This window comes from Fistularia commersonii, chromosome 10, assembly GCF_037954325.1.
Source record: "Fistularia commersonii isolate RoL2024-O1a breed Wild chromosome 10, RoL_Fcom_v1.0, whole genome shotgun sequence".
In the NCBI taxonomy this organism is placed as follows: Eukaryota; Metazoa; Chordata; class Actinopteri; order Syngnathiformes; family Fistulariidae; genus Fistularia; species Fistularia commersonii.
In genome coordinates, this window is record NC_141293.1 from 11,960,591 (window position 1) to 11,977,106 (window position 16,516).

Sequence of the window (16,516 nt, forward strand, 5' to 3'; positions counted from 1 at the left end):
CAGCACTTAAAATGCATTGCCATGAGGCAGGTCAGCTAGTGCAGCCAACAAAGCGAGTTGTGCACGTACCGGCCCCCCGAGTCACAGAGGGTGAAAGCAGTAAATCGCCCCGTCCACAAATCACACCCCGCACTCCGGGGTTTATGACACCCACCCACCCCTAAAGACAACAGTGCTTTTCCCTGCTGGGGGGTGACCTTTGAGGAGCAGGAATCCCGAAAATCCCGGTCTTCTACTCTGATTGGATCAGTAACTCTATCCAAATCTGCGCCACCTTCTGCTGTGCGAGCAATTTAAATGAAAATTAAACAAAGATTGAAAAAAAAAAACCCTCAGGAACCCACCCCGCCTCCCCCTTCCCCATCGGCCGGCAGCTAAACAGCTACCTGTTGATTGACAGGTGAACGCTCTCTCATAATGAAGCCTTCTAATGATCATCTGATGGACAGCACGCGCGAGCACCAACATACATGCCGAGATGGATTTTCCTGTGTGGGGACAATAGTAATCTGATTCGGAGTAATAACCCCAGCCAGTGATTAAACCAAGGCGAATGCTATTTAGGGGCACTTCCTGTTTAGCATCCACATTGATTCCCTTCTTTTAAATGTTTTCCTGGGCTCTGGGTTTTTGAGCGCGTTAAATAATGAGCCGGTCTCTTCCTCTCGGCCGGCTAAAGTTCATTTCGTTGGACTGTATTGTGGAGATAACAAATATAATTCAGTTAAAATCGCATCCTTGAATGGCTGCACCTCCATAATAAAATTGCTAAAACTCAATTAAATGATAGTTTGAATAGTTTTTAAATAAATGCTTGAAAAGCCTATGGGTTTAATGCTAGGACAAAATCACAGTTATTTATTGAAATTAAATATACATCAAGAATAGTATTACAATCTGTTTGGTGGGTAAATGCCTTGAGAATAGAGTACTTTTATTTTATTTATTCATGAATGTTTTTACAGAGCGATACTGTGGCTCAGCGGTTTCCGCTTCACAGCAAGAAAGTCCCTTGTTTAACTCTCTAAATGTGGCCCAGGGTGAAATCTGGCTCGGAAAGGGTCCATTCCCTCCTCCTATTTTTTACACCAATTCTTAATCAAACAACAGCATATGTAAACAAAAATGTTCTTTTAATAGCACTCACTGCATTTATTACAATCATTTTATATATTATATTAATATTGACATTTTCAGATATTTAAGTAGTGTTTACTAAACTTAATGTCGTTTTTATGCTGGAATTAAATTACAACATCTCCCTTAAGAGATTAATTGAATTTCTTTAATTAAGGTTTGACACAGTTCTTAAGTGTTTCAAATATAATTAAAAGTTGTTGACAATTTTTCATTTTGGTAAAATTTTATCCTTTTGTTGAAACGATACTGAAACAACCGCCCCTGCCATCGGACTATCCGAAGCAGGGGCTTGTATTAAAACTAGGCGAGATAATTGCAAAGATAAACAACAGGGAGATCCTGCGATAACGAAGCACTCGCCGGCTCCGGCTCGACAACAACACACAGTGGATCACATATCCCCGGGCTGCGGAGACTCACTTTGCCAAACAAAAACAACCTCTCTCAGATGTCTGGGAAAGCACAGGTCAAGGTGGACGGCTGAGGTTTCACTTCCTCCCTTCACACCCAATGTTGGCTACTGGTGAGGCTACGAGACTGGTCCGTTGACACACAACAACCGACTATCTATTCATTAAAAGACACATTGTCTGTAAATAAAACACACACTCTCCTGGACTCTGATGAATCTTTAAATATGTCTGCCGTCTCTTGACCTGATGTTATTCCTTCATCTCCAAATTATTACTGAGACCAATAACTAACTGTAATGTAACGTAGCTGGCAGAGAGGGCGCCCCTCTTATTGGAGGGTTGATGGTTTGATTCACAGCTCCTCCTGTCTGCACAGCAAACTGTTCGTTGCGGATGCCGATGGCCTGGTTAACGCCTTATACGGCCATGCTGACACTATTGATGTGTGAGTGGGTGAATGCAATATAGTGTAAAGTGCTTTGAAACCGCAAAGTGTTAAAGTGTTCTTCAAGTGACGGTTCAATCAGAACCCGTTATCTTAGGGACACTAGCTAAAGCCCAACGTCGCACTGGGCACAAGATGACTGCCATCACCGAGGTGGACTAAGGGACCACACGTAAAGCCCATTGAATATTCCAGTGAGGAATGAAAGCTACTCTGACTGGCTGGAGGTCAGGAAGTGTTGGCCGCTGATGCCCACCGGGGACCATGAAGACTAGAGCCTTCACTGTGGGGATGGTGGTCTGATGGCCTCAAGCTTAAACTTAGTCTTGAGGGAAAATTAAAAAATAAATCACTGTAGAGTGAGTTTGAGTGGGTGTGTGGAGATGAATTTGAAAATGAATTTCTTTATCAAGCCCTCCTGCAGGAGCCATGCAATTAGAACTATTTTGCAGGCATGACTGAAAGCTCTTACAAGGTCTGTGGATAATCTGTAGTACCAGGGTCGTGACTTGTGATGCCACCGTATTTTCTCTTTTTGTCCGTCAGCAAAAGACCGATACCGTCCCACCCCATCCTATTCAAGAAAAAGGTTTTAAATTCAAATTACTTTATTTGTCCCTGACAGGTGATTTCAATCTGGAGAGCAACAGCCACTGCAACAAAGTGCTGCCGGTACTAGTACTTTATAATTAAAATAAACAAAACGTAAAAAAATGAAAGTAGAAATACACGATGAAGGAGCGGCCAGGGAGTATAGATCATCCATATATTGAACATCTTTCAATGCATACATACATATACGAAACTACGTTTGTATACCATGCAATATATACATTTTAATCAGTAAAGCCCAATACTGAGGGTCCTCAGAATGCAAATAATCATACAGTGCAATGATGTACAACTCTAATACTCAAAAGTAATGATGTAGTGCAAAGCATAACATGTCTGCGGGAATGAAAACATGTGAGGATTAGCAAACATCTGGGAAAATACAAAACCACCCGACTGCCAGAAAATAAACAATAATAAACAATCATCCACGGCTGCTTTAGTAATTGCCCCGAAAAATTAACCAGACAACAGCTTGAACTCTGTTGCCTCGAAATCGACGAGGAGGCACTTGAGAATTGTTTTTTCCCAAGAGACGACGACGTGTTGGCAAAATGAGCGAGTTAATCAGGTAAAATTCACCTCTAATTTAAGATACCGTTTAAAATAGCAGGTAAAATTAATGAAAAGAAATTGCAAAAAAATGACTCCGATAATGAGAAAATATAGCATTCGGCAGGCAGGGAAGGAGCGACTTGATTGTTGCACTGGGAAAAAAAAGAAACTCGAGTGCTTCTTGGTTGGGTTTGAAGTCGGAAAAATGGAAAGAAAAGGAAAAGTTCCCTTTTTTTTTCCCCGGCTTCGAGATCCTTCCTGTGAAGCTTGGCGCCTTTTTCATGTTTATCAGCACCGGTGCGCTGGACAGGATATGCTTGATGTGCACGTACTTCACACTTAATCTGCATGCCGTCCCTGAGCCCCCCCCCCCCTTTTCATCCACTCTCGCACACGCTTTGTGTTCAGTTATTATTGCCTGTCATTGTTACTGAAACGGCTTTGAAAATAAACTAAAAAAAAGGAAAACTCCATTAACTGCGTGATATTAATTCTCAACATGTCACCGACTGACTCCCACATGGGGCCTCGAAGGGACGGGCAGACCCCCGCTGGAATGCTGATAAAGTCGCCGTGAAATAAACAAAAAATGATTCTTTCACAAAATCAGCTCGCTCGTTGTGGATGACAATAAAATAAAAGGAATAAAAAAGAATGGGAAAGTAGAGTGAAGAGGTGGCATCGACCTTCGAGTCGCATTGCAAAGAAAACGCATTTTCAAACATAACGTTCACCTTCGTAGAGACAAACACGCACGCACGCACGCGCGCACGCACACACACACACACACACACACACACACACAGCACAAAGTCTCGACCGGAGACAGTTACTGGTGTGTTTTCTATGACCGTGGTTATTCCACATCAGCCTTAGGAGCCTCCCGTGCTGACTGTTCGCCATCAATCAGTCGCTATCAATGGGACTTTAGCTCTTCTTCTGCTGCCACTCCCAAAAAAAAAGTCTTAGTCTGGATCAGACTCAGCTCGAGTGGTTGCCATGACAACGGTGCCGGCGTGATTTAATCTTTGGTTCTGAACAGTCAGAGAAGGTCGAATGTTGGTTTGAGAAGCAAGATGATCAAAATACAGTCATTTCCTCTGACTCACACAGAGTTCTGATACATTCTCTTCCCAGTTACTGTCTTGCAGTATTTCAGCACAAACCAGAAAGGGTCAGAACACACTGCTGGATCAACAATATCATACAAGCCTTAAGGTTGATTTGATGTAACTGAGTAATTGAGTTGTTGTTTTTCCCGACTGAAAAAAAACAGATGCCATATACTGTATTTATATATATGTGTATATGCATATGCACACATGCAATTTACAGTCATCAGTCAACCTGAGCCACCTGTTACTGGTGTGTATCGGATCACAGGCTGAGCCCACAAGTGGAAGAGCATCTCACGTGAAGGGACACCCTCTGAGGAAAAGGCGGATCACGCCGTATCCTCCTCCTGTGCGCTTCTGTGCTTTTTATCTGGACGAGGGCCCCCTTGCCTCCATGCTTGGAAGGGTCAGAATATGGCAGTGTTCCTGAAAGGCTCCCGGAGAGCAGGAGTGGCCGAGCGAGATGTCGAGCGAGAGAAATTAATCGTTTTCTTCAAGGTGGGATTACGTGCGAGGGACGAAAAAATAAAAACGCAATCCTTCCTTCGCTCGCCTTCGTTGTCGGAGTTCACTTTGGATCAGATCGACCAAAAAAATGTGTCCCAGGCAATAAAAACGGTGAGGCCTGTGGCGTCGGAGAGATTTATGGAGGCTGAGGTGGGAAAATAAATCACGTCACTGTTTTCGGTGACGCTGCTCTTATCTGTCCAGGACGGAGCCTGAACGCCCCCCCCCCCTCACAACTTCTTTTGTTTTTATTGTGGCTCGGCTCTGATTTACAGTTCATGGACGGAGATTTGTCCTGACCTGGTCGACCTCCTCGGTGCCTGGGTTGAGGTGTTTCCGGGATTAGCTAATGTCACGTTATCATTCTTGGGATTAAGGCTTCGGTCAGAAAAGTATATTGTGACGGTAAACATTATGAACGCCTTTTGTGGTGCTGTCAAAGACACACAACAATTCAGTCTCTCATTCAAATGGCACATAGAGAATCAATCATCCTGTGCCTCGCTAAACATCTGGGCAATTGAGGGTCTCTACATATTTTTGGACATATTTTAGGAGGCTGGAGAACGTGAAGGAAACCGCACACACACATGCTGAGAGAACATGGAGACTCCATAGAGAAAAGACATATAACCAGGGACCTTATTTTCAGTAACTCGAATGAAAATATCAAATAGAAAAGTAATGTTATTAGTAAAAGATGTGCATTGAAAACCGACTGAAGTAAAGTGCAATCTGATGTATATCAGTTACATGATGTAGTACTAGTAGTAGTTGTAGTGCACATTTTCTGGAGAAAGACTGAAATGATGAGTTTGAGTGATAAAATAATTTAAACTGCTTCTTTGGAGGAAAGATGCTTTATAACGCTATACTGGTTTAAGAACTTTGTTATGTTTTGCATAATATTGGAAAGATTAAACACCATGACCTTTAAACACAACTTTAATCCTTAATCCTTTCAATGGATATGAGGCGTTTATAGATTATTGAGTCCTTGATTATTATGAATGAATATTGTCTATCATTGTTTCTTAATTACTTTTCTGTGTGCTGACATTGAACTGATGACCACCACTGATGGTGTTTCATTTAATTTATGGCTCCTCCATATTCTTATTCCAGAACATCATGTAATATTGTGCTGCCGGTGTGGAAAGTTCTTTTTATCCGCATTCATTCATTCATTCATTCATTCATTATTCTGATGGCGCAAAGTTTCACTGGAGTCCATCTCCGCTGCCACTACGATGAGGCCCGGCTGTCAATCATATCGAGTCGTCCAGACATTCACCCTCTCATTCACACCGACGGACCATTTCGAGTCTTCACTGAAACTGATGAGCTGTTTTAGACTGTGAGAGGAAGATGGAGAACATGGGAGAGAATCCAAGTAGGAGAATGTGAAGGGAAAGCACAAGGGAGAACATGGAGATCCCAGACAGACAGAGCCCAGACAGGCAGGATGAGAACATGGAGAACCCCAAAGTGGGAACCCACTACAACCCTCAGGCTGTAAAGCATAACCGCGTACTTCCTGTCTATTTCTGCATATTCACTTAAATCAGTGATTAAAGAGTCTTTTCCAGGGATAAACAGGTTCTAACAGGCCCGTTCTCCTGCGTCGGGAGAGGACATGGCCTTGGAGGTCGGCCTGCACGCCGCTCATCTGTATTGGAGCGCCGTCGGAGCGAGAAGTTACTGTACGTTGCATCACCGTGGTCAGATAGAAGAAGGTCATTAAGACGGACCATTATGAGCGGGCAAAGGCGAGGGCTTTAAGAAAACTACATAGGAAGAAAAAAATAGAAATATAAAAGAGCGCGCCAGTGAGGACAGTTTCACCCGACTTCAAAAGTCTCTTTGAGGTCTTCATCCGGAGTCACGACTCCGCGGCGAGAAGCGGGCGGACGCGTGATCAGCAGTTCGGACGCCGCTTGCAAGTCAGCAATTAGCAGCTGCGACTGAGCCCGGGCAACAGCTTTATTAGCAGCGAGGGAAAAAAAAAACTCATAAAAACAAATCGATTATAGAAAAACTGATAAATTACATAAAGAGATTGGAGAATGGAGGCATTCACAAACTTCCAGTTTATTTGTTTGTGATATAACGCCACTCGAAAAACCCTTTTACGGTTTTTTATTTCCTCTACAAATATCTGTATGTCACATCCTGCACTCAGGGTTGCAGGGGGTGCTGGAGCTGATTCCAGATATCAATGGGTGAGAGACGGGGTTCACATGAAGCCATTCGCCCATTCACATCTCAAATAGAGACTAAGAATTATTCACTCCTGCATGTGTTTGGACTTTGGGAGGAATATGGGGAACTGCGCAGACATGGCGACAATATGGAGACTCCACTCAGAAAGAGCGTAATCGAACCACGGACCCTCATGCGTCGAGGCGGAAGTAACAAAACCTTGCTCCGTCAACTCAAAATAATACCTGTTTTTATTTGGTATTATTTTTTTCCTACCATATGTCAGCTTTACTTAGTGTGAGTTAAATTCTGGCAGTGTCTGCTCTCATTTTCAGGAGGCGTCACTGTCTCACATCAGCTGCAGGAGAACAGAACACCGAAGATCCGCTCGCACAGATAGAAAGTTGTGACAAAGTAAGTTTGAAATGCGATTTTTCTTTCTTTTTTTTTTTTCTTTTTTTTTTTTTTACGAGCATGCGTGTGTGTGTGTGTTTTAGAAATCAAATACTGGAATGACGAGCGTGCCAAAGTCAAGGAGGCTGACACCAGAGGCGCCGCTAAAAACAAGTTAGGAGTCACCTCCTAGCCTGTTCTTCAGCATGTTGCTCCCCCTGGCTGGGGGAGGGAGGATGCCTGCGACGTTTCGAGCTCCGCGCTCGCTTTGCGGAAGGAAAGCCGGCTCACCTGTGAGTTGAATCTTAACTGGCAGACGCTGCAGGAGACGTGCTTCCTCTTAGCAGTAGGAGGGAGGCCGAGGGTGTGATGGAGGACCGCCTTCTGCACCGGGTCCATCTGGAAGATCAAGGCAGGAGACAGAGAGAGAGAGAGAGAGAGAGAGAGAGCAGGGCTGATTAATCTCTGCTCATAATCTCTCCTCGCTTTTGTTGCTCTGTAAAAGACCCAATGGTTCGTCCGGTGTTTTTTCTGCTTCGACAGGTGACTCCAGCTTAGACGGGCAAGTGTTATTTTCTCTGGTTATTCAAGGAAGATGAGGTTCCCGGAGCCTCTTAGAAGCCCAGGTGCATTACATGTTGAACGTACTGAATATGGGTCAATGTGTCCCCGACATCTAACGAACTCTCCTTCACACCACACCGTCCAACGAACCAGTGTTTCCGTGACCTTTGAGAACAAAGTGAAAAAAGTCTTGTCATTGAGGTGGAAAGGTCGGGTTTGTTGCCCTAAAATAGCAGCGAGTGGCACGTGAACGATTCTGCCACGCTGTAAGAAGTGCCCCAGTTGGATTCCCACAGGGCACTTTCTGTGTGGAGTCTCCATGTTCTCCCTGTGTCTGCATGGATTTCCTCCATGTTCTCCTGTTTCCTCCCCCCAAAACCTGCAGGAGGTTCATTGGAGACCCTTAATTTACCAGACATGTGGATGAGAGTTAATGGTTTGTTTTCTGTACAGACAGTCCTGTGTGCACGGCCAACGATGTTTCCTGGTAACATCGCCATAATGTTTTTGACAAGGTCTTGGTCCATCGTTCCAACGCAAAGCGTTTGCAATGAAACAAATTTTGTGCGGGAAGTAGTTGGCTAGCAGAGCAGACAAATATGCTGTCACACTTTGCTATAAGAGGAAGGCGGCTGTTTTCATTTGCCGGTTTTACGCCAAATTGGATTGTGCAACATTCGGTTCTTTTGCTTGTGTTGTTTTTTAAACTTACAAGAGGAAGTCTTTTTTTCTTTACTTTTACTGTATGGTGTTTCCATGGCCTAGATGATTTTACAGCTGTGTTATGTATGTACAATATGTGAGTTCAGACTTGCTGCAAAAAATCATGTGACGTCGCACTATAGGAACGGAATTCCGAGCCCCTGTAAATGAAGTGTGAATGAAAGAGTAATCGGTTGTATGTCTCTATATGCCATGTGATGAAATGACAACCGGAGGGAGAATCCCGCTGCTCGCCCAACGACAGCTGGGATAGGCTCCAGCACTCTGAAAGCCCAGGGTAAGTGGTGCAGTTCATGAATGAATGACAGCACATAAACAAAAAGAGTAAAAAATACAGTAAAAAATAATTCCTCCCTCATTGCTCATGTGGTGTAACCCCATTCTCCGTATGTGAGAACTCATCCTTTCGTAAAAATAAAACAGGATTTTCCAAAAGGGGAATGGTATCTCATTCCAGGAAGCTGTTTTCCAAACAACAGCCGTTAGCCAAAGGACATAAAACCAGGGGTTACGTGTATACAAAATAATAAAAAGAGGATCTTAATGGATTTTTTATTAGCGTAGTGTCTCGACTGCTGACATGCCTTTCCGGCAGGTCACGCACCGCCATCGTCGACCTGTGCATCTGTGCGCTAACAGCCGCGGGCCGAGTCCCTCGAGCGAGCTGACGGGGAGAATTCACGGAGACGGACCTCGGCCGATCTGCTTTCTCCATCACGGTGGCGAGGAGGTGGAATTCTGAAACCCAGAGAACGCCAGAGACCCGGAGCAGCCTTCGATGGGCCTGGAGCCCTGGCTAAAGTCAACACTAACATGTCAGCGGCGACGACCGCCTCCCGTCTGCCTCTTTTAATCTATCAACTCTGCTTTCTGTCACGCCACGTATGGCGTTTCCTAATAGGTCTGCCGGTTTATGGGCTGTTTAATGAATCAGTCATGACTTCGCCGTGTTCTGTGACACAGAATGACAGGAAATCATTGTCCGCCGCAAAACAGGAAGAAGGGAAACAAATATCCTCTGTCGGCACTTCACGTTTAAAGCACGAAAAACAGCCAGGCGACGGGGGAAATGTTTTTGTCACTGCTGTAAACAGCGATAGCGATCATTAATTCCGAATCCAGGAGCCAAAACGACTGACACATTTGCACTTGCATGAGGTCCCTCCATCACCATCACCATCTCCTTCATCATCTCCATCAACATCACCATCTCCGCTCCCGTCTCCGTGGAGCGACCGCTTTTGTCGCTTCCAGCCGTTTTGGGGAAAGGCCTTTGCACTAAACACACACACACACACACACACACACACACACACACACACACACACACACACACACACACACGCACGCACACGCACGCACGCACACACGCACACACACGCAGCATGATATCAGCTCACTCCTTACTGACTTCCTCATTCAAACGAACACCAGGGCTTCTCTATTCCGGCTCATCTTCTGTTTGTAGTTTGCCGCGTAGCAAGCTCCCGGAGTATTAAAATGCATCCCGCATTACTATGGCAACCAACTAAACTCGCGAGGATCCCAACTTTGAGGATAAATCAGTTCACGCTGCGGCGGATCCGTATTCGTTTTTGACTTTTTTTTTTTTTTTTTCCATTTTAATGGACGCTGAGGTCACATGGCAGTGGAGGGAGGGGAGAAGCCCTCTCGCCGCTGAGCTCGAAATAAAAAGCAGCACCTGTTTGCGCACTTGTTCCACTGAGAAACGATGTGGCAGAAAAAAAAAAAAAAAAAGTAGGCAATTCTACCTGGATACGGTTAGAAGCCCGCTTCTCGTCCGTTCCCATCCCTCCGAGGAACGGCGAGGGCCCGGCCACGCCGCAGAATCATGGAACAGCACGCAGACAACAAAGGCTCCGCCTGCTGAACAAAGGCGCCGGCTTCATCGAGGAAAAAGGACTCAATAGGTAGCACTTGGCTGGAGGAAGGTGCGAAGGAGCCGGCGGAGCGTGGGCGGATGAATCCACCTCGCAGAACGCGGGAACAATTGAGTCACATTGTCCGATGCTTTTTATGCGTGCTTGGCTCAGCTGGGGCTGTTATACTATTACATGCCGTTTCACGAGGCTCTGCGCACACGGATAAAGTCGCCTGAGGGAGAACGATTGTTTCGCGGCATTTCGTTTCCCCGTCCGCCGAGTCTGTTTGTTCCGGATGAGACGCCACTCATGGAAACCCCCCCCCCCCCAAAACACACAGTGTGTTAGATGGTTCGTGCTGAGTGACGGAACGACTGACACTCATTCTCTCAAACACCAACCGAAGCAGAAAAGAGGGATTCACCCTTATGATAAGGTTGAACACATGGGTCCTTTCCCCTTTTCTGATTGGATAATTCAAATATCAAACAGTCTTGCAGCAATCGACCTAAATGGAAAACCTGAATGAAGAAGTGCCTTATTTGTTCGGGATATGTACGCACCTTTAGTTTGGTGTCATCCAGCGCATCTGTGCATTCAAAAGTGGATAGAGACATGCAACCGTTTGTACATCTTGGCAATTTATGTGAAATAACAAATTGCCCAGTGGCAGCAGAAGTTGTCGTTGGGTTTTGTAACCCGGCTCCTAAATATCAAGAATAGCAACCACTTTTGAGGGCATTAAACAGAAACGAGAGGAAAACTAGAGCATTTAAAAGTTGCAAAAGCTGGATTTGAATTCCACGCGGTTCCTCAACTCCTCATTACGATGTGAGCAGAAATCTGACTCCAACTCACGGTTACTACAAACCCGCCATGTTTGCTCTTCGGTACCGACATGTCATTTAGACATCTCCGCCCACCGCAGACAACTTGGCAAAACTACATCTGACCAAGGAAAGGCGTGCGAACCGGTCCTGTTGTGACTGATAAACAGAGAGACCCGGCGGGGGATTAGCAGATTGAAGGGTCAGCTGATCTCTGGACGGGGAGAGATTGTCACCTGGAGCGCTCGAGGCTCGAGATAGATAGAGACAGATGATGTAAAAAGAAGTATGGTGTATGCAACACTGTGTGTATAGTGGGAAATAGACAGGAAAGAGCATTACATTACATGGGAATATTGTTCCAAACTCTGCAATACTGACTGGAATTAACTTTTATCTTGATGTTTAATAGTTTAGTTAAGGCCAGCTCCAGATGTAAAACCACATCTTGCAAGTGTTTTGTCTACACAGCAACACAGCCGAACCGCCCTTGATTCCTTCAGGCATAATGGCCCCCTGGGAAGAGAAAACCAAAAAAAAAAATAAGGAGCTGCGGTTACACTTGTGAATCCATCAGTGGGTGAATTTGGTGATTTTGTCGCTGCATGGTTACGGAAATGCTGTTAGTTTGACAAGTTCAGATGCATTGTTATTATTGGTTAATTCTAATATGCTGGTGTTTTTTGTGTCTCCATGTAGCTTTGCATCTTTGACGCTGCTTTTCCCGACCGAAACCCCAAACATCTATATTCTCCTCTAGAACTAGACCATTGCAACCACCCGGGGTTAAACAGCGTGCTTTTCGTGTGTTTCCCTCAGATTAGGCTGGCGAGGAAGAGAGACCGACCGCGGTGGCAGCCGACGGGACCCTCCGGTTTGCAGGATTTACCAAAAGGAAGGGAGGCAATGGAGTGGAGAAGGAGCAGCGGCTCAATGGTGCGGAGGGCGAGAAGTAAGGCGGGCACCGCAAAAAAACACGAGACGGATCAGAGGTTGAGGCTGGATACGATTTCAAAAAAGACAAGAGTGGGCTGAAGATACAAGAGCCGCCTTAGCTGGAGAAATAGGAAAGATAGAACAGGGTGGTTGGACGGCGGGTGAAAAGCCGAGAGCAATCGGGGGAACATATTCGGACAAAGAAGTGCGCGGGGAAAAAAAAAAAGAAAGAGTCTTATCAGCGTACAACCAGAGAATAAGAAACAGGCCGAAGCTGAGAGACTCAGAGAGACAGAGGGACTGCGGGGACATGCTGCTGATTTACTGCAAAGACGTCATGATGGATAGCTGAAGTTAAATTAACCCAGTATGGCTGCGATGTAAACGCCCCACTGCTGGCCAAAAAAAAAAGAAAAAAAAAAAAACACAAACGAGAGAAACCATTGGCAGATGCACTTTTTCTGAAATCCTTAACTCGCGTCGTATGTGCTAATTCCCCTTCCAACAGCACCTCAAGTATCTGAATCTAGCCACGGCGTGCGAGCGGAGCTGTCAGCGGGGTCAGAAACAATCGTAGACATTCTCAGAGCGTTTCATGCACTTGTGATCCACTTAAGGCTCTCCACATTAAACGTTCGCAGCTCGGCGTTTCAGAACCGCAGCTGATTGGCGGCTGGAACATTTCTGAGAGAAAAAACATCGTGTGCGTGTTTACAGAATGTGTGTAACCCCAGAAAAAGCCACGGTGTTGTGTGTGTGTTCACTGAGGTTTGATTCACTCGATGATCAAACTTATAAACTGCCAAAAACAGCGCCGCGCGGCACCATAATGTGTTCAGTGTGCGGCGGCAAGACGGAAACACTGGGAGCGCAGAGGGTTTGAACACATCAAAGCTGGGCTAATAAATGTCTCGGCAGCTCGCCGTTTACAAGCCAGGTTTCCCTCAGAAGCCTGTGGTCCGGCCATAGGAGCGACCAAGACCCTCTGACCCCCTCCTACCGCCAAAGAGCACGAGCCTCCAAAATGGCAGCCCTCACATTCGGTATTGGGGGTTGCGCATGCAGCGAGGGGGAACAAATTCACCTCCACCATGCAGATTTATTCTTCACTATAAGCCGTGTTTACATAGATCTCTGGCAGCCCGGCCTCTGGACTGCAGGGGCCAGAGCCCACCTGGGTTTCACGGTAATTGGTTCCTCAGGAGAAAGTCCAGAGGGCTGAAGAAGCCTCTGCAAAGTGTCCTCTCTTTTTACTTGCAGTAAACTTTATTCCAGATGCGGCTTTTTGAGATTTATCGGTCACTACTGAATGTATTTGCACTTCTGCGCTGATCAGAAGAAACTACTCTCTATGTTATTCATTCATTCGTTCATTATCTAGTGCGGTATTCTTCTACATAGGGTTGTCGTTGAAAAAGAGGCCGGGGTTCTTCCCGGACCGGTCACCAGTAGGTCACAAGGCAACATACGGAGATGTAAAACGTTCACCCTCTCATTCATAAGTCAGAGACCTTTCAGTCTGTCATCCACATATCATTGGAAGACAAACTACCATTCAATCACTCATTCACACATCATACGAAAAAAAAACATTCACTCCTTCATCCAAACACCCATGAAACGGATCAGCCTTTTCGTCTTTTCCCTTCAGGGGTGGCCACAGCGAATCAACTTTCTCCATCTAACCCTATTATCTGTGTCATCCTCTCTCACACCAACTACCTTCAAATCTTCTCTCAGGTCAATGAACCTTCATTAATTTTTCCTTCATTTCCAACATTGTCTTGAATTCAAATTTTTCCTATCACGGGTTAAACAGCGCGATGACGGCTGCCTTGAGGTATTAGACATTTTCCTGGAATGTCTTTATTCACGTTGAGGCACTTTAGTACCCCATTTTCTGAAACACCTTTCAGGGTTTTTCCATTGCAAATTAATCGATATTACAAAAATGGTAATTCGGCGAAAAAAAAAAAATCCATTTACAACTTGTTTTACACCCCGTGACTGAAACTTGCATTTCCCATTAAGTTTATTGCGAGTAAAAAAAAAAAAAAAAAAAAAAAAGTCAACACTTGTGATCTAAAGTCCATCAGACATGAGCTGCTGCGTTCAAACGCCTGCCTCATCGCATGATTATAAAACACTGCGCTGAGCCGGAGTCGGAGGAGGCAGATGCAGAAATCCATCTGATGATGCACAAGAGATCTGCATTTCACCGTGAAAGATGCAGAATTCTCTGCATTATGTTTCCAGGGGGGGAGTCTCTCTTGCCCTGACACACTTTGATACCAGATCGGGGGAAGGGGGGGGGGGGGTTGACAGCGTTACGCAACACTCCACCTTCGTACAGTAAATCTCACCCAAGTTTTTTTTTTTTCGGGGGAGGGAGGAGAAGCGGGTGAGTCACAGAGTTGGCGAGGCTCGCTGGCAGGCGGGGAGCCACGGCAGAGAACCAGACGCGCTGCAGCCTGCTGGGAAACTGGAAACCCGGGTCCCTGCGCAGCCAGCGCCAGTTAAAAACATCTGGGCCACGATAGAGCCGATGACCTCTTGTTAGAAACACGCACTGGACTTGAAACATGTTATTTCACCCTCTCACTCACGAAGGCCCCTGAAAATGGATCCAGTGGATGTGGCCTCCGGCGACGGCGCGGTGCTACAGGATGATTAGATTTTAGTGCGTCTTCATGGAAATGTCATTAATCACAAGGTATAAAACCCGAAAAAAAGAAAAAAAGGGATTGAAATTTTGTCCTATTTGAATGTATTCCACCGCGCCGTTCTTGGCAGTGTTGCTAATTCACCCGCCATTCGTCGCTGAAATCCCCCCGCGAGTCTTTCCACGCATCTTTTCAAGACCGACCCCCCCCAAGCCCCCTTTTTGCACTGCAACACGCCGCGTCAAGGACTCATCTGCAGCGAGCAGCTGTGTCACCGGGGACACGTTATTTCCCCGAGCTTCGCTCCCATCAGACACCCACTGAGCCTTCCGAATCACTGTCCACGCCTGCCGGGGACGGGGATGCAAACGACAAGCGTAACCAAGTATAGAACAACCGAACACGTCGCAGTACATCACATGGGCCCATTCCAGGAGTAATCTTTCAAAATCGCTCCCTGGCGGGACTATTATGGTACACATGTGGGGCGGGAGGTGTAATGTTAGGTTTTCTTTTTGTTTTCTTGCAGGTGGTTGAGGACAAGGCGGAGTCGTCGCCAATCATGTTGATGGGCTGTCGGTCCGCCTCTCGGCAGAGTTGCAACCAACGCAGATGTCCGAGGAGTAAAACCGATGATTGGAACGCATCTTGAATTTTCAAACTTAAAAATTTCAGGGCTGACGACACGACAAGGGATTAAATGTGATCATTCCGTGAGAGGTGTCGCTCTCCAATGCGCAACCCGGGCAATCGCATGGGGCCCCAGACCAGAGCGGGGACACAACATCAGTCAGAGTCCGTTAGGGCTCAAAAGAACTTAAAAGGGCCCTGTTCAAGGAGCATTCATCACCGTTATCTGATGCCAACAAAACGTGTAAAATGTAGACATTTGTATTTCCAAAGTGCACCTGTGCATGCCGCAGGAAAGTGGGGCGGGGCCCCTTTAGGGACGGCCACACCGGCCTGATTCTCCACATTGTCGCTGTTGTAGTGATTCACAGTTGGGCGGCCCTCGGGGGCCCTTCCCAGCCACGGGCGCTGAGTAATTGCACAGTGGCATCTCTGACTATTTATTATTTAATGGTGATGAACAGTCCTTGGAAGGGGCCCCTGTAAAATTTTCCCCAGGGCCCCAAGAAAACCAGGACTCGCCTCTGTTTTTGGTAGATCACTGCACTGCTATGCAACGCGATTGATGGCATTTACATATAAATGAGCCAGCAATTAATTAACTAAGGTTTTGCTAGTGAGGCTCTCGTAAAATTAAATTTTAACGTAAAACTGCTTGCTCTTCTGACGATTGAGACATTTTTCAAATGTTAGCTTGGGCTATGCGAAGAGAAACCCTCAAGGCTGAGATGCTCACGGAAGTCAATAAACATGTTGGAACATGAACAGCTGCAAAAAGAGAACCTACAGTTGGGAAATGAAGCAACAATGAATGCAATGTTGAATTATATATTGAGTAAATACATGAATGATGGGTCTGTGCCAAAACTATAAGGACGGATAAAGTGCACGCCAACTTTTAAATAACA

General features: G+C 45.8%; 1 protein-coding gene across 2 annotated transcripts in view; it reads right to left on the reverse strand.

Moving 5' to 3' along the window:
* The window catches only part of znf385d (zinc finger protein 385D), a 92,853-nt gene that overhangs the window by 38,664 nt on the left and 37,673 nt on the right, over positions 1 to 16,516 (reverse strand). For both annotated transcript variants that reach the window (XM_086153779.1, XM_086153780.1), the window contains one exon: positions 7,674 to 7,781. In XM_086153779.1, the coding sequence (XP_086009905.1) occupies positions 7,674 to 7,781 (108 nt within the window). The remainder of the gene's footprint in view (positions 1 to 7,673; positions 7,782 to 16,516) is intronic.